At 44.1% G+C, this 26,869-nt stretch overlaps 1 protein-coding gene across 1 annotated transcript in view; it reads left to right on the top strand.

Moving 5' to 3' along the window:
* The window catches only part of LOC126191183 (uncharacterized), a 211,909-nt gene that overhangs the window by 46,107 nt on the left and 138,933 nt on the right, over positions 1–26,869 (top strand). The window contains exon 2 of the mRNA XM_049931958.1: positions 14,883–15,016. Within this exon, the coding sequence (XP_049787915.1) occupies positions 14,883–15,016 (134 nt within the window). The remainder of the gene's footprint in view (positions 1–14,882; positions 15,017–26,869) is intronic.

Below are 26,869 nucleotides of genomic sequence, written 5' to 3' on the forward strand. Positions count from 1 at the left end.
TTTATTTTCTATTGTAAATGAGTGGTGAGTCATGAAAAAGAGCTAATTCATTTCAGGGAGTGAACAGTTCTGATCCAATCTCTGAAAAGAACAGTTTTGCCCATCTCTAATTCTCACCACTGTGTAGAATGACCTTCCGCTGTCTGGTGTATAAGTAAGAGGTGAACCAAATGGTTCAAATGGCTCTGAGCACTACGGGACTTAACTTCTAAGGTCATCAATGCCCTAGAACTTAGAACTACTTAAACCTAACAAGCCTAAGGACATCACAAACATCCATGCCCGAGGCAGGATTCGAACCTGCGACCGTAGCAGTCACGCAGTTCCAGACTGTAGCGCTTAGAACCACTCGGCCACCACGGCCGGCGAGGTGAACCAATTGTGAGCTACTCAGGGTATTGCATAATGGTCCAACTTCTGGAGAAATATTTTGTGATCAACATAATCAGACGCCTTAGCTAAATCAAAAAATATGCATAGCGTTCGAAATCTTTTGTTTAACGCATCCAGTACCTCACAGAGAAAGGAGAACATAGCATTTCCAGTTGTTAAACCACTTCTAAAGCCGAACTGTACATTTGATAGCAAATTTTGTAATATAAAATGATCAATTATCTTACATACACAGCATTTGGATAACTTTAGCAAACACTCATGGCACAGAAATGAGTCTAAAATTGTCTACCTTATCCCTTTCTCCCTTTTCATAAAGCCGATTCACTACTGAGTACTTTAATCGTTCAGGAAACTGACCATTCTTAAAGGAATAGGTAAGTACAGGGCTAATATGTGCAGTACAGTACTTAATTATTCTGTTAGGCACTCCATCATATCCATGAGAGTCCTTAGTCTTCAGTGATTTAATTATTGACTCAGTCTCGCCCTTGTCAGTATCACAGAGGAGTATTACAGACATTGGTATCGGAAAGGCATTTTCCAAGAGAGATATATGATTCCCATTAAAAACTAAGTTTTTGTTTGATTCACCAGCAAAGCTCAGAAAGTGTGTGTTAAATACTGTACTGACTTATCAGTAACAGAAATGTCCTTACTACGAACTGATTTTATATCATCGACCTTGTGCTGCCGACCAGACACTTCCTGCACAGCTGACCACACGGTTTTAATTTTGTCCTGTGAATTAGCTATTCCATCTGCGTACCACATACTCTTTGCCTTCCTAATAACATTTTAAGCAACTTACATTAGTTTTTGTAATGAGCTACTGTACCAAACATTAGTTCACTTTATTACAAGAATGAAAAAAGGTATACTTAATTTTTTACAATCCGTTGCAAGAGGCGTATGTCGAATACTTAGAACTATCTTTGAACGGTAAAGCATAACTTGATGCACACGGTTACAAACTCTCCTCTTGAAGTACAATTTCGACGTTCACAAATGTGCAGTTTCGTCTGACACTTTAATAGCACTCGTGTCCTAACTAGATGGTGCTGACTGCCTCTTCGGAGGTCGTGAACAGGCGCAGAGCGAGTCCAATCTCGGCTCTATATCGACATCTGTGTAATGGCCTGTGGGCTGAGAGAGAGGGAGTAGTTGCGGGAAGGGGGGGGGAGGCAGAGGGGGGGCTCTCATTCGTCTTTTTTGATCGCAGCGAGACATCGGTAATGTCTGTAGTATCGATGCTCGTTGCCGACTTTGGTGTGGCACAACGAATTTTGGACGATATCGCAGCTATGACCAGACTGATACTTGCAATGTATCAAGGACACTGCACAGTTCCCGTTCATGCTCAAATACAACAGCGTAACCTGCAGAAATTTGTAAAAAAAATTTTTTATTTATAGACACAATCACATGTTTATGACAAAGTCATAACCGGTTTCGGCCATACAATGACCATGAGTAGTGTCAGTGTCGTCGTAACTGCCGTCTGCTTCACGTCTGCTGTGCAGCGAGCTACGATAATTTAAGAATTAACTGTATTTTTCTTACTTGTCACTTCTTCTTCCGTGTGTATTTGCTTTTAGGAAGCTTTAATTGTCGGGTGCTATTAATAGTGTTCCATAGATTTCGTGTTTGTTTTGAATACAGTCAGAGAGAGTCCCTTTAGTCATCCATAGTGCCAGTAGTGCTAGTGTTTGTTTTCAATACAGTCCAGAGACAGGTAGTGCTATTTTCATTGTTTTCTACAAGAAGTGGCTAGCAATCAGTTTATTGACTAAACAGCCGCCTTTAGTGAATTAGCAGTCTAGTTAAAGGTTAAACTACCTTGAGCAGTTAAACAGAGAACCGACTCGTGGCTATAACATATTAGACCTTCTGGTGACGAACAGACCCGAACTATTTGAAAAAGTTAACGCAGAACAGGAAATCAGCGATCATAAAGCGGTTACGGCATCGATGATTTCAGACGTAAATAGAAATATTAAAAAGGGTAGCAAGATTTTTCTGTTTAGAAAAAGTGACAAAAAGCAGATTTCAGAGTACCTGTCGGCTCAACACAAAAGTTTTGTCTCAAGTACAGATAGTGTTGAGGATCAGTGGACAAAGTTCAAAACCATCGTACATAATGCTTTAGATGAGTATGTGCCAAGCAAGATCGTAAGAGATGGAAAAGAGCCACCGTGGTACAACAACCGAGTTAGAAAACTGCTGCGGAAGAAAAGGGAACTTCACAGCAAACATAAACATAGCCAAAGCCTTGCAGACAAACAAAAATTACGCGAAGCGAAGTGTACTGCGAGGAGGGCTATGGGAGAGGCGTTCAATGAATTCGAAAGTAAAGTTCTATATACTGACTTGGCAGAAAATCCTAAGAAATTTTGATCTTATGTCAAAGCGGTAGGTGGATCAAAACAAAATGTTCAGACACCCTGTGACCAAAATGGTACTGAAACAGAGGATGACAGACTAAAGGCCGAAATACTAAATGTCTTTTTCCAAAGTTGTTTCACAGAGGAAGACTGCACTGTAGTTCCTTCTCTAGATTGTCGCACAGATGACAAAATGGTAGATATCGAAATAGACGACAGGGGGATAGAGAAACAATTAAAATCGCTCAAAAGAGGAAAGGCCTCTGGACCTGATGGGATACCAGTTCGACTTTACACAGAATACGCGAAGGAATTTGCCCCCCTTCTTGCAGCGGTGTACCGTAGGTCTCTAGAAGAGCGTAGCGTTCCAAAGGATTGGAAAAGGGCACAGGTCATCCCCGTTTTTAAGAAGGGACGTCGAACAGATGTGCAGAACTTTAGACCTATATCTCTAACGTCGATCAGTTGCAGAATTTTGGAACGCGTATTGTGTTCGAGTATAATGACTTTTCTGGAGACTAGAAATCTACTCTGTAGGAATCAGCATGGGTTTCGAAAAAGACGGTCATGTGAAACCCAGCTCGCGCTATTCGTCCACGAAACTCAGAGGGCCATAGACACGGGTTCACAGGTAGACGCCGTGTTTCTTGACTTCCGCAAGGCGTTCGATACAGTTCCCCACAGTCGTTTAATGAACAAAGTAAGAGCATATGGAATATCAGACCAATTGTGTGACTGGATTGAGGAGTTCCTAGATAACAGGACGCAGCATGTCATACTCAATGGAGAGAAGTCTTCCGAAGTAAGAGTGATTTCAGGTGTGCCGCAGGGGAGTGTCATAGGACCGTTGCTATTCACAATATACATAAATGACCTGGTGGATGACATCGGAAGTTCACTGAGGCTTTTTGCAGATGATGCTGTGGTGTATCGAGAGGTTGTAACAATGGAAAACTGTACTGAAATGCAGGAGGATCTGCAGCGAATTGGCGCATGGTGCAGGGAATGGCAATTAAATCTTAATGTAGACAAGTGTAATGTGCTGCGAATACACAGAAAGATAGATCCTTTATCATTTAGCTACAAAATAGCAGGTCAGCAACTGGAAGCGGTTAATACCATAAATTATCTGGGAGTACGCATTAGGAGTGGTTTAAAATGGAATGATCATATAATGTTGATCGTCGGTAAAGCAGATGCCAGACTGAGATTCATTGGAAGAATCCTAAGGAAATGCAATCCGAAAAGAAAGGAAGTAGGTTACAGTACGCTTGTTCGCCCACTGCTTGAATACTGCTCAGCAGTGTGGGATCCGTACCAGATAGGGTTGATAGAAGATATAGAGAAGATCCAACGGAGAGCAGCGCGCTTCGTTACAGGATCATTTAGTAATCGCGAAAGCGTTACGGAGATGATAGATAAACTCCAGTGGAAGACTCTGCAGGAGAGACGCTCAGTAGCTCGGTACGGGCTTTTGTCAAAGTTTCGAGAACATACCTTCACCGAAGAGTCGAGCAGTATATTGCTCCCTCCTACGTATATCTCGCGAAGAGACCATGAGGATAAAATCAGAGAGATTAGAGCCCACACAGAGGCATACCGACAATCCTTCTTTCCACGAACAATACGAGACTGGAATAGAAGGGAGAACCGATAGAGGTAATCAAGGTACCCTCCGCCACACACCGTCAGGTGGCTTACGGAGTTTGGATGTAGATGTAGATCTTCAGATGCTAAAACAATACAAAAGAAAATTTATATTAAAACCTAAAAATAAGTGCAATATTTAATCACGCTTATACCTAAAAGCGGCATACACTAAACACAGGTTCATGCGTTGTCAAACTAGGTATAAAATGTAAAACACCGGTCTTATATAGATATAAAAATTTGTTAGCATTTGTTCGCCCTCTTTGCGGTAGATGCGCGCGTCCTCTATTAGTCTTAAATTTTTCAAAAGCCTAAAATATACAATTTTACTATTAATATTTAGGTCACATGTACATAAAATTTAAGATTACAGAACAGATCGTTAAATCAGTGAAATAACGTTTCAGAACAAGGAGAAAACATTGCTATAGATGAAAACAGTAGTGGCACTTGTAGAGTGTCTTTCTGACGCCCGATGGCGCTGTATTCCCGGCTATTGCCTATTTATGCCGTTGTCCATTGGTACGACAGGGACGACACGGGTAGGACGAAGAGTGCAGTGCTCTGCAGCAGGTGGCTGGCTCGCTCCTCCGCCTTAGAGGTCGTTGACATCTGCTGCGGCCCGCACTGGGCAGTGCAATACTCGACCGCCGGAAGTCTCCACCCTCAGCTGAAGCACGTGTGTAGTAAAACCGATTCGCTCAGATGAACAGATCGTCGTAAATGTTGAAGTATGCGTCTGTTGCGAATTCATTCTGTTCATTGAGGAGTTTGTCAGGTTTTTCATCTATAGCAATGTTTTCTCCTTGTTCTGAAAGGTTATTTCACTGATTTAATAATCTGTTCTGTAATCTTAAATTTTATGTACATGTGACCTAAATATTAATAGTAAATTTGTATATTTTAGGCTTCTGAAAAAATTTAAGACTATCTTACAGAGGACGCGCGCCTCTAGCGAAAAGAGGGTGAACAAAAGTTAACAAATCCATGTATTTATATAAGACCGGTGTTTTACATTTTATAGCTAGTTTGACAACGCATGAACCTGTGTTCAGTGTACGCCGCCTTTAGGTATAAGCGTGGTTAAATATTGCACTTATTTTTAGGTTTTAATATAAATTTTGTTTTGTATTGTTTTAGCATCTGAAGATGGTCACTGTATGGCCGAAACCGGTAATGACTGTGTCATAATAATGTGATTATGTCTATAAATAAACAAAAAAGATGTTACAAAAGAATCAATAACGCACTCCATAGACAAAATGTCGTTTTTTTCCAAAACCTGCAGACTTGTCTAGCATCTGCATTTATGTTGAAGAATGCCTTTCTCGTTATGTTTCCATATAATTGCCAAATCCCTGTACATGTTTGCAGTCCCAGTATGCATTGGAATCCCTACGACACAGTAATGCATCGTACCACAAGAGAAGCAAAGTGAAATGGTACAGCCCAGTGATAAAACGGGCCACCGTGGGGTAATTAGCTTTCTGCACTTCGAGGGCAGCGACGTAGCAACAGCCCACATTGAGTTGGTGGAAGCGTGCGGCAAGAAAGCGTCATCGTTTGGCACACTGATTAGGTGGTGCACACGCTTCCAGTGTGGTTTGAAAATGGCTGTGAGCACTATGGGACTTAACATCTGAGGTCATCAGTCCCCTAGAACTTAGAACTACTTAAACATAACTAACCTAAGGACATCACACACATCCATACCCGAGGCAGGATTCGAACCTGCGACCGTAGCAGTCGCGCGGTTCCGAACTGCTGCGCCTAGAACCGCTCTGCCGGCTCCAGTGTGGCAAAACAAATCTGAATGACGAAGAACAAACTGGCAGGCCATATCCCTTTGAATAGCCGGCAATTAGAAGTGTAGACCCTGTTGCTTGAAGATCGGCGCGTTATACTCATGGCAATACTGTAAAAAAATGGAAATCAGTCGTGGGTCAATTTTCAGCATCTTGTACGACATTCTGAACACGATAAAGGTCGCCGTCGACTGGTTTCTGAGACTGCTCACATCCCAGCTCCCTTATTTACTGCTCACAGCTATACATGTTGTTTGTTTAATTTATTGCGTCACGATCGCTTAAGTATATACAGGCTGAACATAAATAAAAAGCCGGCCGGCGTGGCCGAGCGGTTCTAGGCGCTTCAGTCTGGAACCGCGTGACCGCTACGGTCGCAGGTTCGAATCCTGCCTCGGGCATGGATCTGTGTGACGTCCTTAGGTTAGTTAGGTTTAACTAGTTCTAAGTCCTAGGCGACTGATGACCACAGATGTTAAGTCCCATAGTGCTCAGAGCCATTTGAACCCTGTCAATAGCACTCAACACTTCATGCAAAGAAAGAGCTAGTTGTGTTTTACAAGAACGATGTTTTCTAAACTCACGTTGGTTGTGTGTCAATAGACCATTTTCTTCGAGGTAATTCGTAATGTTCGAACACAAAATGTGTTCTAAAGACCTGCTGCATATAGACATTAATGAGATGGGCCTGTGATTAAGTGGATTACTCCTACTACCTTTCTTGTAAATTGGTGTGACTTGTGCAACTTTCCAGTCTTTGGGTACGGATCTTTCGTCGAGCGAACGGTTGTATATGATTGTTAAGTATGGAGCTAATGCATCAGCATACTCCCAAATGAACCTAATTGGTATAGAGTCTGGACCAGATGATTTGTTTTTATTAAGTGGTTTAAGTTGCTTCATCACTCCGAGGACATTTACCTCTACGTTACTCATGTTGGCAGCTGTTCTCGATTCGAATTCTGGAATGTAGTTTGTGTCTGTGAGGGAACTTCTTTTGGTATAGCCCTGCTGCGTCTCGACCATTTCCATCTTTTTGGCCGTACACGAACACCATCTAGACTTGTTCCCTACATTAATACCAGACCATTCTGCTGCTCACAGTACACTGCGTCAATCACACAGCTGGCAGGACACAAGGATCACACGGCACGTGGTCAGAGGAACTGTCATTCGTCAGCGCCATCTACCGTGGCAACGATGCATTTCCGGTCACATGCTCACAGGACCTTTGCTCCCCCAGTTCCAGTCAGGAATCCGTCCCTGCTGTTTGTCGGTCTTATTAATGTTCACCCCGCCCCCTTTCTAACAGCCGTGTACCGCAAGTCTCTAGAGCAACGGAAGGTTCCAAATGACTGGAAAAGAGCACAGGTAGTGCCAGTCTTCAAGAAGGGTCGTCGAGCAGATGCCCAAAACTATAGACCTATATCTCTGACGTCGATCTGTTGTAGAATTTTAGAACATGTTTTTTGCTCGAGTATCATGTCGTTTTTGGAAACTCAGAATCTACTGTGTAGGAATCAACATGGATTCCGGAAACAGCGATCGTGTGAGACCCAACTCGCTTTATTTGTTCACGAGACCCAGAAAATATTAGATACAGGCTCCCAGGTAGATGCTATTTTTCTTGACTTCCGGAAGGCGTTCGATACAGTTCCGCACTGTCGCCTGATAAAGTAAGAGCCTACGGAATATCAGACCAGCTGTGTGGCTGGATTGAAGAGTTTTTAGCAAACAGAACACAGCATGTTGTTCTCAATGGAGAGACGTCTACATACGTTAAAGTAACATCTGACGTGCCACAGAGGAGTGTTATGGGACCATTGCTTTTCACAATATATATAAATGACCTAGTAGTGTCGGAAGTTCCATGCGGCTTTTCGCGGATGATGCTGTAGTGTACAGAGAAGTTGCAGCATTAGAAAATTGTAGCGAAATGCAGGAAGATCTGCAGCGGATAGGCACTTGGTGCAGGGAGTGGCAACTGACCCTTAACATAGACAAATGTAATGTATTGCGAATACATAGAAAGAAGGATCCTTTATTGTATGATTATATGATAGCGGAACAAACACTGGTAGCAGTTACTTCTGTAAAATATCTGGGAGTATGCGTGCGGAACGATTTGAAGTGGAATGATCATATAAAATTAATTGTTGGCAAGGCGGGTACCAGGTTGAGATTCATTGGGAGAGTCCTTAGAAAACGTAGTCCATCAACAAAGGAGGTGGCTTACAAAACACTCGTTCGACCTATACTTGAGTATTACGCATCAGTGTGGGATCCGTACCAGATCGGACTGACGGAGGAGATAGAGAAGATCCAAAGAAGAGCGGCGCGTTTCGTCACAGGGTTATTTGGTAACCGTGATAGCGTTACGGAGATGTTTAACAAACTCAAGTGGCAGACTCTGCAAGAGAGGCGCTCTGCATCGCGGTGTAGCTTGCTCGCCAGGTTTCGAGAGGGTGCGTTTCTGGATGAGGTATCGAATATATTGCTTCCCCCTACTTATACCTCCCGAGCAGATCACGAATGTAAAATTAGAGAGATTAGAGCGCGCACAGAGGCTTTCAGTCAGTCGTTCTTCCCGCGAACCATACGCGATTGGAACAGGAAAGGGAGGTAATGACAGTGGCACGTAAAGTGCCCTCCGCCACACACCGTTGGGTGGCTTGCGGAGTATAAATGTAGATGTAGATGTAGATGTAGAAGGTATTCACACTATCAGTTTCGGCAGGTATGTGTCATCGTCAGAGGTGCTTAATCCACTAAAAAGCTTCATACACATAACACTTCACCAGCACTGTATCCTGTCGTCAGTCCTGTCGCAGATAGCTGATTGTCCTACATCACAGAGCGGGAAAGTCTGCGACCTTCACTTTCTGTGATGAGGCGAGGACGTCCAACACGTCGTCGCTCAGTCGTCGTTTCCCTGGCCTTCATCCACTTTCCATAGACGCCCACTACAGTAGCGGGCGAGAGGCGCATTTCTAGGGTCCAGTCCAGAGCAACTCGCCCATAGTCAAAGACGCTTATGTCAGTGGATTTAACAATTTATCGTCGCTAGAATGTATCTCCATTGGTCTGTGCTCCGGTAGTATTCACTGTCTGAAGAAAAGTCTTCGGACACCAAGAAATGTCAGGAGAGGCAGGCCTGCCAGTATAAAAGGAAGCGATGAGTACTGTATTGTCAGTAGAGAAATAGTTGCAGCACAGTAGTTTTGACCGGAGATTTGCATGCAGTGGGGTAGGTTCAAGAATCGGGTGTATGAGTACCGCATGCTCTAAGCAAAAATCACAAAAATCAGCGGTTGGTCATATGTGCATCTCTGCTTGCTCGTCATCAACTGGCTCATGAACAAACCGACTATTCCTGTCCTGTACCGTTACTGGTGACGAGAAATGGTGTCTTTATACTGACGTAATGGAACGGAAGGAATGGTAGGTCCCAGGCAAAGTTACAGCTTGCGAGGTGCCGGGGCAAGCAGTGTATTTAACACTAAATTCTTCTAGAATCTCCATATGTAAATGATGCTCTAAGCCCCCCCCCCCCTATTCTAACTCCGACTTTTGCTGTCGCACATGGATTAAAAATATACGCGAATTGACTGTAATCAACCCTGCAAGTGGAGTAGAAAAGAGTTTGGCACCTGCAATAATTTAATTTGATAAATAAGTTAAATAAAGGAAGTTGTCCCTAAACTAGATTGTGACGTTTATGACGAAGTGGTATGTGGAGCCAATTCCTTGCCACTCAAATCTTAAGAGACACACACAGCTAACCCAACATTAATTGCTGCTACTCAAGACAGAACAAAGTTAGAAAAAGACGAACAGGCGCGCTCTGCTGAGCTCTGATTATCACCTAGGAAAATCCCTATCTGCCGGTGCTGCAGACATACATTACCAAACTGTCTTCTTAACTGCCAGAACACGATCTGGCGTACCGGAGGCGATGGCTGGTTGCTTCAACGTCCTCGACCGAAAGGCGAGAGCCGACTACTTAGAGCACCCGTACAGGCTCAACACACAACATTCCCGCCCCCACAACAGTGGTCGTGGTTAAACGTTCCAATCAGCAACTCAAAAACCGGCGGAAAATTCCACTCTATTGCCGGAGCACTACCATTCCACCAATGGAGATTCTTGGCGCCAATTTTGCTACGTCATGGGGCTATGCCCTGAGCAAGCCAATCACAGTTACTGTTTTGCAGAAAGCGCGGGAATTTTCCCGCCACAACTGCCTGGGTACACAAGTCATTCCCACTCCTCGCTGGTAGCCCGCCAGAAAGTGTTTTCGCTAAGTTTCTGTGAAGTAACGGAACCTCTAGCCCAGCCGCTACTTCAGACCCCTCCGGGCGTGTCTTTTGACAATGTCGGCGTCTGCAAAGCATTCACTCGACTTCCTCACACCCGTCGGCTTAACGCTTTCCAGATCAACAGATCCCGCCTGTCACCGGACCACCCGGGTGACGAGAGACGCTGCGTGGGAAGTGCGCGTGTGAAGGAATAGCGACTTTTCACTGCATGCAATTAGAAAGGAAAATCGTAAGATAGAAATATGAGAGGGGGCTCATGCCACCTCTCAAACTCACCGTACAGAGATCTGCGTGCATCCACAAAATATAATGTTATGCATCTAGTGGAACAGCGGCGTCATGGCTTGCTACGAATTGCATCCCCGAGGTGTAACCACCACTGCTGTCATTTATTGTTACCAGCTGAGACGTCTTGCTGACGCAATCCAAGAACAACGACCAAGAAGTGATAGTAGTCCGTGATAACGACAGCCCGCATTCTGCTACATAGATGAAAACCATTATACAGGATTTTTATTAAAACGAAACTCCTCCAGCTATACTTAAGATTTTATACTTGGCTACTAGTTTCGACGTTGCGTCAACGCCATCTTCAAGCCCGTACACTTTGATGAAATCAATTGTGTGTGGCTGAGTACTAGAAGTTCGCCGTGAGACCAACACTTGCTTCACATGGAGCACGTGTTGGTCTCACGGCGGACTTCTAGTACTCAGCCACACACAATTGATTTCATCAAAGTGCACGGGCCTGAAGATGGCGTTGACGCAACGTCGAAACTAGTAGCCAAGTAAATATAAAATCTTAAGTACAGCTGGAGGAGTTTCGTTTTAATAAAAAGAAAAGTCTTCCGACACCAAGAAATGTCAGGAGAGGCAGGCCTGCCAGTATAAAAGGAAGCGATGAGTACTGTATTGTCAGTAGAGAAATAGTTACAGCACAGTAGTTTTGACCGGAGACCGCAGAGACTTCGAACGAAGTTTAGTCATTGGATGTCGCCCGAGAAACCAAACCATCAGGGACATTTCAACCGTTCTGTAGCCGCCCAAGTCGACTGTAAGTGGAAACGCGAAGGAATAACTACAGCTAAACCAAGACCACATCTAGTGACAGATAGCCACCGTTGAGTGTTGTCGAGGGTGGTTGTAAAGAACCACATGAAATCAGCGGAAACAATCGCTCGTGAATTTCAAAGTGTTGCCACTTGTCCAGACAGCACAGTGACTGTGCGTAGGTAGTTAAAGAGAGTGTGGTGTAATGGTCGATCAGATCCTCGTAAGCCACACATTTCTGCAGACAACGCTGAGTGACGCTTGAGATAGCGTAAAGAGCGGCGCGACTGGACAATGAATGACTGGAGCGAGTGATTTCGAGTGATGAACCGCGCTAAACCGTGCGGCAACCCGATGTAAGTACTTGGGTTTGGCGGATCCCTGGAGAAGAGAACATTACTTGCCGTAAAATGTACAGGGTTATTACAAATGATTGAAGCGATTTCACAGCTCTACAACAACTTTATTATTTGAGATATTTTCACAATGCTTTGCACACACATACAAAAACTCAAAAAGTTTTTTTAGGCATTCACAAATGTTCGATATGTGCCCCTTTAGTGATTCGGCAGACATCAAGCCGATAATCAAGTTCCTCCCACACTCGGCGCAGCATGTCCCCATCAATGAGTTCGAAAGCATCGTTGATGCGAGCTCGCAGTTCTGGCACGTTTCTTGGTAGAGGAGGTTTAAACACTGAATCTTTCACATAACCCCACACAAAGAAATCGCTTGGGGTTAAGTCGGGAGAGCGTGGAGGCCATGACATGAATTGCTGATCATGATCTCCACCACGACCGATCCATCGGTTTTCCAATCTCCTGTTTAAGAAATGCCGAACATCATGTGGAGCACCATCCTGTTGAAAGATGAAGTCGACGCTGTTGGTCTCCAGTTGTGGCATGACCCAATTTTCCAGCATGTCCAGATAGACATGTCCTGTAACGTTTTTTTCGCAGAAGAAAAAGGGGCCGTAAACTTTAAACCGTGAGATTGCACAAAACACGTTAACTTTTGGTGAATTGCGAATTTGCTGCACGAATGCGTGAGGATTCTCTACCGCCCAGATTCGCACATTGTGTCTGTTCACTTCACCATTAAGAAAAAATGTTGCTTCATCACTGAAAACACGTTTCGCACTGAACACATCCTCTTCCATGAGCTGTTGCAACCGCGCCGAAAATTCAAAGCGTTTGACTTTGTCATCGGGTGTCAGGTCTTGCAGCAATTGTAAACGGTAAGGCTTCTGCTTTAGCCTTTTCCGTAAGATTTTCCAAACCGTCGGCTGTGGTACGTTTAGCTCCCTGCTTGCTTTATTCGTCGACTTCCGCGGGCTACGCGTGAAACTTGCCCGCACGCGTTCAACCGTTTCTTCGCTCACTGCAGGCCGAACCGTTGATTTCCCCTTACAGAGGCATCCAGAAGCTTTAAACTGCGCATACCATCGCCGAATGGAGTTAGCAGTTGGTGGATCTTTGTTGAACTTCGTCCTGAAGTGTCGTTGCACTGTTATGACTGACTGATATGAGTGCATTTCAAGCACGTCATATGCCTTCTCGGCTTGTGTCGCCATTTTGTCTCACTGCGCTCTCGAGCGCTCTGGCGGCAGAAACCTGAAGTGCGGCTTCAGCCGAACAAAACTTTATGAGTTTTTCTACGTGTCTGTAGTGTGTCGTGACCATATGTCAATGAATGGAGCTACAGTGAATTTATGAAATCGCTTCAATCATTTGTAATAGCCCTGTAGTTGCCAACAGGGAAGTATGCAGGGGGTGGCGTAGCGGTGTGGGAGTGTTTTTCGTGCTTAGCGTGTGGTCACCTTATAGCACTAACAAAAAACAAAATGTGGAAAGATATGAACACAATTTAGAGCATTGTGTAACGCAGTAAGCTATCTTGGATGTAGAGTCATCGGCAGATGAAGAAGTAACACCAAGTGTGGCCTGGGGAAGTGAGTTAGGACCCTTGCTGTTCATGGTGTATGTTAATAACCTTGCAGCCAATATTAACAGTAAATTTAGACCTTTAGCAGATGCTGCAGCTATCTATAATGAAGCGCTGTCTGAAAAGAGCCGCACAAATAGTCAGACACATCTCGACAAGACTTCAGAGTGGTGCAAAGATTGACCAGTTGCTTTACATGTTCAAAAATACGAAACTGTACACTTCACAAAACTTAAAAACATAGTATTGTGTGACTAGGGTAACAATGAGTCGTAGTTGGAATCTGTCACCTCATACAAATAACAGGCTGCAACACTTCGTACTGAGCCGACCGTTGTGGCGGAGCGGTTCTAGGCGCTTCAGTCCGGAACCGCGCTGCTGCTACGGTCACAGGTTCGAATCCTGCCTTGGGCATGGATGTGTGTGATGTCCTTAGGTTAGTTAGGTTTAAGTAGTTCTAAGTCTAGGGGACTGATGACCTCAGATTTTAAGTGCCATAGTGCTCAGAGCCATTTGAACCATTTGAACATCGTACTGATATGAAAAGGAATGATCACTTTGGCTCAGTCGTAGTGAAAGCAGATGACAGACTGCGGTTTATTGGCAAAACCGGCTTTAAGTGATGACTCTAAGAACATATTTGAAGCCCCTACGTATGGTGAGGACAAGATTGGGTTAATTACTGCGCTCTCAGAGGCATTCGGACAGTCATTCTTGCCTCGCTCCACACGTGAATGAAACGGAAACAATCCTAAAAAGTGAACAGAATGAGATTTTCACTCTGCAGCGGAGTGTGCGCTGATATGAAACTTCCTGGCAGATTAAAACTGTGTGCCCGACCGAGACTCGAACTCGGGACCTTTGCCTTTCGCGGGCAAGTGCTCTAGCAACTGAGCTACCGAAGCACGACTCACGCCCGGTACTCACAGCTTTACTTCTGCCAGTACCTCGTCTCCTACCTTCCAAACTTTACAGAAGCTCTCCTGCGAACCTTGCAGAACTTGCCCGCGAAAGGCAAAGGTCCCGAGTTCGAGTCTCGGTCGGGCGCACAGTTTTAATCTGCCAGGAAGTTTCAATCCTAAAAAGTGGCGCAATGGGAAATACCCTCAGCCATGCACTTCATAGTGGCTTGCAGGGTATGGATGTAGATATAGAACATCATGGAATGTTGCGAGAAATTTGAACGGCGTGTACCGCGACGGTGGAGACTGAGGTGTGGCAGTCCCCTCATTTCCCTTTCTCTGTGGAGAAATCATGTAGTGTCGTTCGTCTACAGCTTGCACGAAACATCACCCATCACCTGCGGCTGTGTGCAAAATGTTTTTGTTACGTTCCAGGGGCCGTGTTCCGTACGCTGGCGCTGGTGGCGCTCCTTGCGGTGACTTATGGAAGCAGACACCAGGCTGCGTCGTCTTCCTCCGCTCTGGCCAAGTTTGTCCTCATGTTCTCCAGACCGGGAGCCTTCAACCAGGTAACGCCAGCAGTCAACATTGCCAGGCGCTTTTCTACCTTCTAGTGAGCACTGTAACGTATGTGGAGCAGACAAGAACAAAAGGCTGGACAAAGAGCTGTATTCTTGCCTAACACATTCTTCGTTTGTGTCAATAACGATCACTCCCTTCAAGGAAATAGATTTTCAAAACATCACTAGAATCTGATCAGCTTTGCTTACTTTGTTCTGCGCCGCACCTATCTTCTTCTTCCTAAGACCCTAAGAATTTAAACATTTAGATCGACAGTGGATGCTGCGTCAGTAATAAACTATTTAGTACTCCATACTTCCTCTTCTTCCACATTCGAACATGATCAACAGTTCGTCACTATTTTGTTCTGCTTGAGATTAGTATTCACATTCCAGTTTACGCAGGGTTAACATTGAACAATTTGGCTGAAACTCCGCAAAATAGCTATGATGTAATCCAGCTGATACCTATGCGCCATATACTTTCCATCACTGTCTTCTGAAGATTTTGAAACGTGATCAGCCGACCTGATAAAATCATTCGTCAGATTTCAGAAATGTCCTCCTCAGATTTACGTAATTTTATCCCCTTTTCATTGTTACAGTACAGAATTTCAGACATCTGTCATTATTATATTTTCACTGTTCGTACCATTTCTTTCGCATATTTCTTCACTTTTCTTATCTTCCACATATTCTTGTACAGTAAGCGGTAAGCAATAAGAACTGCTCATCGTGTCAGTTTAGTTCCAGCTCAGTACTGAGCAAAAAAAATTCACTGTGCTGTCCCTCAGCCTCATAAGAAGAAGATGCTTCTATCACAATCCACCCGAAATCACACACACACACACACACACACACAAACACACACACACACACGCACGCACGCATCTACACACCATTGCGGTTAGCAGAGCAACTTAGTCCAGTGTTCCGTCAGTCCCTGACACAGATTCTTCGATATCGCCAGCGGATTACATCTCACTTGCCTGTCAATATTTTCCCTCGCTTTACGTCCTAGTTTTGCTCACATCTATACCCGCAACCTGTTCTGTTCCAGTTTCAAATGAAATCCTGTTCTGTAACTCACTTCCCGCTACATCCAGCAGCGTACACACATTGCGCAACGTTTTAATACTATTTCACAGACTGGAAGGTGGTATTGAAGCATATTTTAAGAACACACGGTTACGAAAGAGGTGAAAACCCTCTTTTTAATATTTTTACTTATATTTTTATCACCTTTATGAGAGTGTTGTAGAGTAATTCTGATGCTGGAGAATTGCTGGTTCGAAACGCGTGGGTTCTAATACTTTTGCATTGTGAAAGGTGGTTGAGCCTAGATTTCAACATCGAGTTTAACAACCACGACCTCGCATCCATTTTGGATGAATTCACAAGTAAGTGGCATCCTGAAAATAAGGGAACACCAAGTGAACGAACTGCGAATAATACTTCACCAAGTTTGGCGCAGCGTCGCGAATCTGTTCGTACACCCACTCTGCCGTCAGCATGGACACTGCTCGTTCAGTTGTTGGCCTGTTGATGCTCACTTGTTCAATTGCAGACACCGTGGGAACTGAGTAGTGCGGCAAAAATTTTGAGTCAATAATAAAAAGGTAATACACCGTTACTGAGGTCATTCGATAATCGTATCGATACGGGTAAAAGTATCATTTGAAATGTACCAATTTAAAAATTAGTACCCAGATGAAGGTACTCGATAGCAAGAAGTGTGGATAGTTTTTCTGCGTCCATAGTCGCGTGTTGCACCTGAGTTGGTAACAAGTCGTGGTCGCATGGTTTTCGTCGAGGAAACAATGGATAGTGCAGGACACACCAGACCAACATTCAGGCCGTCCTATTGGCTTTCCTATAATGCAGGGCAGGCGTGCTATTCGAGAGATACAATGGCGGGGCACATACTCCTCGTGTTAACCAACGCTCTCCGCAAGACGTTCGCCAGGATCGTCTGCCACAGAACATGTGCGGCACATGTAGGAACAGACATACTGTGCGTTACCGGCAACATCCCTTCAACGTCTGTGACAACAGGTAAGTAGTGTAGAACTATCTACTAATGTAACATCCGAAATCTCTAATCTGATCGCCTTAATGCACGATTGCGACATTCCATTGTTGCTAGGGGATGCCGAAATAAACAAGAAATTGGCCCGGTGCGGGTAGGACTCACGCACTGATTGTCCCGTACGAAACTGAACTGTGTATACAGATATTTCATCCATTCCGAGAATCGAGGATCTGAAAGATTTTTTGCCTATTTTCGACGTCGATACTGGCAAGATGGCTATCCCAGAGGTTCCAAAACTTTCGAGAATGTTTTAACTTCAAGTTTCAAGTCTGATAACAAAAGACAAAATTTTTTTTCGTGTGATAAATTACAAATTGACAAATTCGGGATTTTTTTCCTTTGGTTGTAGTGTGAAACCATGCTTCTTGATTCTAGGACAACGAGGAATACCCTGTAGAATTTGATGAGTGAGTCTGCGAGTATCAAAATACGTGAGGTAAATGGCCGTATCTTTTGACTCCATTGACTTAAAAGTTTCAATTTTCTACAGCGCCAAGGGGCAGGAGACCTTTGTATGTGACATAAACTTCAACTCTTTACGTCTCTCCGTTCGTAAGAGAAAGGGTTTCAGACAGTCGGACAGACAGATGAACAGACTCAACAAGTGGTCCTGTAATGGTTCTCTTTTTACCGACTGTGGAACGGAAACGAAGTTGTTGGGCAGGGCAATCAGTTGACTGTTGTATGACACTGCCTTTATGATCATATATGCACACATCAAAAAAAGTTTTGCATTATCTCAGGTCCGGAACCTGTACAGAAAATAGGAATAGAGATCAACATAAACATCATTCCCGCCCTTTCATTGCTCATGAAACCCACAAATTGCATGTTGTACCACCTTACAGCGAGACCTTCAGAGGTGGTAGTCCAGATTGCTGTACACACCGGTATCTCTAACACCCAGTAGCAGTCCTCTTGCATTGATGCATGCCTGTATTCGTCTTGGCATACAAGTTCAGCAAGGCACTGTTGATCCAGATTGTCGCACTCCTCAACGGCGATTCGGCGTAGGTCTCTCAGAGTGGTTGGTGGGTCACGTCGTCCATAAACAGCCCTTTTCAATCTGTCCCAGGCATGTTCGATAGGGTTTATGTTTGGAGAACATGCTGGCCACTCTAGTCGAACGATGTCGTTATCCTGAAGAAAGTCATTCACCAGATGTGCACGAAGGGGGCGCGAACTGCCGTCCATGAAGACGGAAGCCTCGCCAATATGCTGCCGATAAGGTTGCACTATCGGTCGGAGGATGGCATTCATGTATCGTACAACCGTTACGGCGCCTTACATGACAACCAGCGGCGTACTCGGCCCCATATAATGCCACCCCAAAACAGCAGGGAACCTCCACCTTGCTGCACTCGTTGGACAGTGTGTCTAAGCCGTTCAGCCTAACCCGGTTGCCTCCAAACACGACTCCGACGATTGTCTGGTTGAAGGCATATGCGACACAAATCGATGAAGAGAACGTGATGCCAATCGTGAGCGGTCTGTTCGGCATGTCGTTGGGCCCATCTGTACCCTGCTCCATGGTGTCGTGGTTGCAAGGATGCCATGGAATTCGGGATTGAAGCTGCGCATCATGCAGCCTACTGCGCACCGTTTGAGTCGTTAACGCGACGTCTTGTGACTGCACGAAAAGCATTATTCAACATGGTGGCGTTGGTGTCAGAATTCCTCCGTGCCTTAATTCGTGGGTAGCGGTCATCCACTGTAGTAGTAGTCCTAGGGGGCCTGAGCGAGGCATGTCATCGACAGTTCCTATCTCTCTGCATCTCCTCAATGTCCGAACAGCATCGCTTTGATTCACTCCGAGACGCCTGGACACTTCCCTCGTTGAGAGCCCTTCCTGGCACAGAGTAACAACGCGGTCGCGATCGAACCGCGGTATTGACCGTCTAGTCATGGTTGAACTACAGACCACACGAGCCGCGTACCTCCTTCCTGGTGGAATGACTGAAAGTGATCGGCTGTCGGACCCCCTACGTCTAATAGACGCTGCTCATGCTGGGAGGGTTTAGTGACATCTCTGACCAGTCAAAGGGACTGTGTCTGTGATACAGTATCCACAGTCAACGTCTGTCTTCAGGAGTTCTGGAAACCGGGGTGACGCAAAACTTTTTTTGATGTGTGTAGTATACAACACGCATAATTGGCAAATAATGCTTCATTCTTATGAGATCAGAGCTTCAAAGTGTTCAGCACGTTGTTATAAACACATTTAGTTATTAACTAGAGACCTATCGCGGCTTTATACGGGTACCATTAAGTATCAAATACAGGACAACTTGGCTGGCGTATTGGTAATAAAATTATATACACGAACTTCCTTCGTGCATTAGTCTGTAAGTGAAAACCGTATGTCTTGTTAATACAGGGTTATTACAAATGATTGAAGCCATTTCACAGCTCTACAATAACTTTAATATTTGAGATATTTTCGCAATGCTTTGCACACACATACAAAAACTCAAAAAGTTTTTTTAGGCATTCACAAATGTTCGATATGTGCCCCTTTAGTGATTCGGCAGACATCAAGCCGATAATCAAGTTCCTCCCACACTCGGCGCAGCATGTCCCCATCAATGAGTTCGAAAGCATCGTTGATGCGAGCTCGCAGTTCTGGCACGTTTCTTGGTAGAGGAGGTTTAAACACTGAATCTTTCACATAACCCCACAGAAAGAAATCGCATGGGGTTAAGTCGGGAGAGCGTGGAGGCCATGACATGAATTGCTGATCATGATCTCCACCACGACCGATCCATCGGTTTTCCTATCTCCTGTTTAATAAATGCCGAACATCATGATGGAAGTGCAGTGGAGCACCATCCTGTTGAAAGATGAAGTCGGCGCTCTCGGTCTCCAGTTGTGGCATGAGCCAATTTTCCAGCATGTCCAGATACACATGTCCTGTAACGTTTATTTCGCAGAAGAAAAAGGGGCCGTAAACTTTAAACCGTGAGATTGCACAAAACACGTTAACTTTTGGTGAATTGCGAATTTGCTGCACGAATGCGTGAGGATTCTCTACCGCCCAGATTCGCACATTCTGTCTGTTCACTTCACCATTAAGAAAAAATGTTGCTTCATCACTGAAAACAAGTTTCGCACTGTACGCATCCTCTTCCATGAGCTGTTGCAACCGCGGCGAAAATTCAAAGTGTTTGACTTTGTCATCGGGTGTCAGGGCTTGTAGCAATTGTAAACGGTAAGGCTTCTGCTTTAGCCTTTTCCGTAAGATTTTCCAAACCGTCGGCTGTGGTACGTTTAGCTCCCTGCCTGTTTCATTCATTGACTTCCGCGGGCTACGCGTGAAACTTGCCCGCACGCGTTCAACCGTTTCTTCGCTCACTGCAGGCCGACCCGTTGATTTCCCCTTAGAGGCATCCCGCTTTAAACTGCGCATACCATCGCCGAATGGAGTTAGCAGTTGGTGGATCTTTGTTGAACTTCGTCCTGAAGTGTCGTTGCACTGTTATGACTGACTGATGTGAGTGCATTTCAAGCACGACATACGCTTTCTCGGTTCCTGTCGCCATTTCGTCTCACTGCGCTCTCGAGCGCTCTGGCGGCAGAAACCTGAAGTGCGACTTCAGCCGAACAAAACTTTATGAGTTTTTCCACGTATCTGTACTGTGTCGTGACCATATGTCAATGAATGGAGCTACAGTGAATTTATGAAATCGCTTCAATCATTTGTAATAGCCCTGTACATGCTACGGTTTTTTGTTTTTTTTTTGTTTTTAGTACTTTGCGTTTTAGCTGTTTCCCTTTTACAGTTTTTAATCTAAACCATAAACAACTTAATATAGAAGACTTGCTTACTTTCGAAATTTACGAATAGGAATGTTAGACTGTTGTGGTTAACATTGTTTTACTGTTGTTACAGATGGTGTGTGTGTGTGTTTGTGTGTGTATTTATGGGTTTGAGCCGTCTGACAGTTTTTTGAGGGCACAGAACAGAACTCTATCGCAGATGGCTTCTGCTTTTACTATAGCCTTCTGTATTTGGTATTTCTCTTCAGTTATCAGTTTCTGAGTAGGCGGAAGGGCTACTGCTGCATTTTAAAATTTTTAGGTCAGTGTTGAAGTCTGTTGGCCATTGTCCATATCCTTAATATGTTCTGTGAATGAAGAATGACGGCTGTTGCTATTCAGTGCTATTCTTTGTTCTGTGTATATATTATTGAAATTTTTGCTTTTCTCTCTAGTATAAACTGAATTGCTGTTTGGTACTTCATCTGACAAACACCGGACTTATTGTGTTCGTCTGGGTACAAAAGAAAAAAAATGTGTTTCCTGAAGGCAGAACACGTCCAAAAACAAATGTTAAAATTCTCCCTATCCCTAGTCACTAACAAATGCCCTATACCAATCTAACCAATTTTCAGAAAACCTCCCAGATCCGACAAATTGATTGGAAAGTGTACACCAAAAACAGTCACTTCATTGCCTTCACATGTTCTGTAGCAAGTCCCGAAGCTAATCTTCTACAAAACGAAACAGGACAACAGCTCACAGTCAAAAAGGAAAAAAGGCACTCATAAACACCCTCCTTCAAGTTTTTCATGGAAAGAAATTGAATTTACTGTCTTCAGTTCGATCTCGACAAATTTCTCTCGTTCATTCAACATCTCTCTCAGTTGGCCAATGGCTCCATTCTCTGCTATTTTGTACCTTCCTGCAGGTCCCCATAACAAAAACTGCAAATCTGTAATGGTGCGGAATTTCATGTCAGCGTACAGGAATGCACACGCGAACTCTTTCAAAGAATTCTGGCTTAGCAGAACAACTTGAATGATCTTTGTCATTCGCTGCCGACTCGATACCGTCAACATTCTTAAAATATCACTTCTGCCCCCGAGAGATACTGGCTGAATCTCGATTTCGGGACCTCCAAAACCGCTACAAGAAATTATTTTGAGCATCCATCTGTATCACCCAGTCACCCCAGAGCGGACAGAGATTCAAAGCACTCTCTTGCTCGTGACATGGGGAACTGCCCCTGAAAGGCGGAAGAATCAGCAAGGATCAATGGCACCAACATGCAGAAGGCAATGGAAACCACTGTATTGGAGACACACAATGTGTATCCACGGGGCATGTGGCCTGTGACTGAAAAAGTATCTTGATTACCTCTCCGTTCGCAAAAAGTTCTGGATTAGTCCAGCATTAGGATGTCTGGGAGGGGTCTGTCAAGTGGGAGGTGACTATGAGAAAAAGATTGAATAACCGACGAAAGGATAACATTCTACGAGTCGGGGCGTTGAATGTCAGAAGTCTGAATGTGGTAGAAAAGCCAAATCCTGAAAAGGGAAATGGAACAGCTTAATTTAGATATAGTTGGTGTCCGTGAAGTGATACGGAACGAAGATATTCCTTGTCAGACGAATACAGGGCTACGTCAACAGCAGCAGGTTCAAATGGCTCTGAGCACTATGGGATTTAACTTCTGAGGTCATCAGTCCCCTAGAGCTTAGAACTATTTAAACCTAACTAACCTTAGGACATCACACACATCCATGCCCGAGGCAGGATTCGAACCTGCGATCGTAGCGGTCGCGCGGTTCCAGACTGTAGCGCCTAGAACCGCTCGGCCACCCCGGCCGGCAACAGCAGCAGGAAATGGTATAATAGGTGTAGGATTCGTTATGAACAGGAAGGTAGGCAGAGACTGAAGCATGTCACTTATATTCTTTCACCTTGAGTTTTTATCCCGCTCTTGGAATTTTCTTTTATTTCTACCATAGCTTCTTCGATGTGTAGACTGAACAATACCGGTGAAGGCCGTATCCGTGTCATAAGAAGTCATTGTGAATACTTTTTTCCATCGAGCCAGTTATATTGTTCTAATGAATAGAGTATGTTTTCATGTAAAATGTTGCAGATGTGCGGCATGCTTAGAGGCATTTCCATGGATGTATGGCAATACTGCGTCACAGATAACTACAATGTGAGACGCAGCCCATGTTATCTTCACTTATTTATTTAGTCTTTTGTTCATAGTTGGGTTCCTTATATGTTATGACTTTCAGGAATGTGGAGACGAGTCTTTTTATTTGCTATTATCTGTTGACTTTTTATGAAACATTCGTTGCAAACTCATGGTATGATACAGTTTCATAAATAACTAAGTTTCGCAAGAAGACAATTGCTACAACATCTCATCATGATTGCAAAAGAATGTGAGGATTATCAGCACAACGTCATTGTGCCTAAGAACTAATTTTTTGTTGCGGCAGTACGACGTATTGTAGATTTATTACAGTCCATTCTAAAATGCCGATTAATGAACGTTTTGGCACCTATAGCGTGGTTTGTACAACTGCTTTTCGCATCTCCAAAAGTGATATTACTTCAGAAATGTTAGATTGGGGCTTAAGTTCGTAACGTTTTTTGTTTTGCATGTTGACACTCGTGTAGCTATGGGTTTAGATACCGATTGTCGTTTTTTATTGGTAGTTCACTGTCGCTATTTGAGTTTACATACTGTCATTTTGTCATTTGGCTGCGGATACTAGAAAGTGGTGTGCCAAGTGGAGGAAAATTGGAACATTTCTGTCGTAGTCTTCTGCTTCAGTTCAATAGAGAGGTGACAGTAGCGGAGGAAGCCAGAAACACTTGCGCCTTGTATGGGGATAATGCTGTTGGCAAGAGCAATGCAAGAAAATGGTTTTCTCATTGAAAGGATGATTGTTTTGACATTGGCGGCTCTTCGGAGTTTGATGAAGATCGTTTAAACGCATTAATCCACAACGATGCACGTCAGTGTATTCGAGTACTGGCAGATGTTATGAAATGTGATCATTCCACTATCGTGCGATATTTTCACGCAATGGGGTAGGTTCAAGAATCGGTTGTATGAGTACCGCATGCTCTAAGCTAAAATCACAAAAATCAGCTTGTTCGTCGTCAACTGGCTCATGAACAACACCGACTATTCCTATCCTCTACCGTTACTGGTGACGAGAAACGGTGTCTTTTTACTAACGTAATGAAACGGAAGGAATGGTAGGTCCCAAGCAAAGTAACAACTCACCGTACAAAGATCTGCGTACATCCACAAAAGAAAATGGTATGCATCTGGTGGAACAGCAACGGCGTGGCGTGCTACGAATTGCTTCCCCGAGGCGTAACCACCACTGCTGTCGTTTATTGTCAACAACTGAAACGTCTTGCAGACGCAATCGAAGAACAACGTCCAAGAAGACTGCGTGAAGTGATAGTAGTCCATGACAATGACCGCCCGCATCCTGCTAGACAGATGAAAACCATTATACAGGATTTTTATTAAAATGAAGCTCCTCCAGCTGTACGTAAGATTTTATATTTACTTGACTACTAGTTTCGACGTTGCGTCAACGCCATCTTCAGGCCTGCTTACATGGCAGACGCTCTAGCCATCTCAGCCACCGAGGACACAGAGGATAGTGCGACTGCAAGGATTTATCTCTGGCACGCCTCCCGCGAAACCCACATTCTCAACGTATTGTCCCGCACTACATTCGTAGTGCCCCCGCCCATTCGTGATTTCCCTAAATCGTTTCAGGCAAATGCCGGGAAGGTTACTTTGAAAGGGCACGGCCGATTTCCTTCCCAATCCTTCCCTAACCCGAGCTTGCGCTCCGTCTCTAATGACCTCGTTGTCGACGGGACGTTAAACACTAACCACCACCACCACCACCCCCGCCCATTATACTCGTTACTCGCGGCGCGTTGCCGATTCCCGTAAGAGTTGGGGCACTGTTTGTGCATTCGCGCAGAAGAAGAAGATGGTCAAGTGGCCGGTGAGACTTATTTATATATATATATATATATATATATATATATATATATATATATATATATAATGGAAGGAAACATTCCACGTAGGAAAAATATACCTAAAAACAAAGATGACGTGACTTACCAAATGAAAGTGCTGGCAGGTCGACAGACACACAAACGAACACAAACATACACACAAAATTCAAGCTTTCGCAACATACTGTTGCCTCATCAGGAAAGAGGGAAGGAGAGGGAAAGACGAAAGGATGTGGGTTTTAAGGGAGAGGGTAAGGAGTCATTCCAGTCCCGGGAGCGGAAAGACTTACCTTAGGAGGACCCGTCCTTTTTTCCTCCTAAGGTAAGTCTTTCCGCTCCCGGGACTGGAATGACTCCTTACCCTCTCCCTTAAAACCCACATCCTTTCGTCTTTCCCTCTCCTTCCCTCTTTCCTGATGAGGCAACAGTATGTTGCGAAAGCTTGAATTTTGTGTGTATGTTTGTGTTCGTTTGTGTCTGTCGACCTGCCAGCACTTTCATTTGGTAAGTCACATCATCTTTGTTTTTAGGTATATATATATATATATATATATATATATATATATATATATATACTAAGATGGTATCTGTTCTTTCGGACATTTAGTTAGTGACTTGCATGTTCCTTAGCTGATTTGAACAATTCTTTTATAGAAATGACGTGGAACGAGTCTGTTTACAGGATGTATACATGATTATTGTTAACATTAATGAACTCATTATTCTTTCTAGTCCTTTTCGTGCGATTACACTTAATTTTTTAAGCATCGCCTTGCTTAGTTTTATTAGAATGTTTAGTAGTTTCGGTGACACCCGCAACCTTCCTCTTTAATAATTTTGTTTTACAACTACGAAAGCTCATTAAATTATATGCCATTGTGAAATTCGTTTCCGTATTAAACAAGAACAGATGTCTTGAGTTCTGTATTCTGCGTGGCGTTAATGAAACACATCGCGGTGGCCAGTGGTCATAATGTTATGGCTCACCTGCGAATGAATACCGCAATACACGGAAAAATGCGTCAAGTGAGTGACGACAAACTAACGTGTACTGACTGCAAGGCAGGGGTCGGGCGTGCTAGCACGCGTCAGTGGTAACGCCCCCTACATTCGGCCTCCTCCGCTCGTCGCTTCTGGGCGGCCGGCGACGCCCTCCGCGGCCTCAGTATTCCGCTGGCGGCCGGCTGCCTCGCGCCGCTTTCGTGTCGTGACGTAACAGCGCGAGCTGAGCGATGCGCTGCGGGGGCGGTCCGGACAGGCAGCCGCTGCCGCGACTACCGCCAACCGCGCCAAGCGTGCAGCAACCGGTCAATAAAGTGCGGAGCCACAGGTAGAGCTGGTGCTTTGCAAAGGAGCGCGTAACACCGCACCAGGAATTCGTCTGTGTTCCGTCTTTCTCCAAACACTGCACGCAGTTACACTGAAGCTATAAAAGATAGTAAGGACACCACACCCTGCCTATCTAACCCATGTTAATTTAGGCAAGTATTTGACCCTTTTCTGAAAAAAACTATTGATGCAGGACCTTAATATTTTTACTGTATGTTACATGATACTGATAGAGTCAACTGTACTAAAATCTACTTTATCCATTTTATGGTTTTTAAGAAATACTTTTTTAAATTTATTAACAAAAAATATTAAGTTTTTCTGCAGAAAATACTTTTTTGTGAACTTCCTAATGCGGGAATATTAATGAACGTAGTACCAGAGGTGGCTTTTTATGTTATGCAGAGTCTCTGAAAATTTCATTCATTTATCTATGATAGTTTCTGATATAATGGGGCATATGTACTGAAAATTTTAGTTTGCGGGAAATTGACTCAAAGAAAAAACTTTTGAAATTCTGTTACTTACAGTTAATTAAAACTTTCCTGCTATGATGGCCCTTCTTTGGCCTCTAGCAGGTCTTCCAGCTTCTTTTTCACCTTCCTGGATGTTTGTCTTGCTTTCTTGGCCATATTAGA

This window comes from Schistocerca cancellata, chromosome 6 (assembly GCF_023864275.1).
Source record: "Schistocerca cancellata isolate TAMUIC-IGC-003103 chromosome 6, iqSchCanc2.1, whole genome shotgun sequence".
In the NCBI taxonomy this organism is placed as follows: Eukaryota; Metazoa; Arthropoda; class Insecta; order Orthoptera; family Acrididae; genus Schistocerca; species Schistocerca cancellata.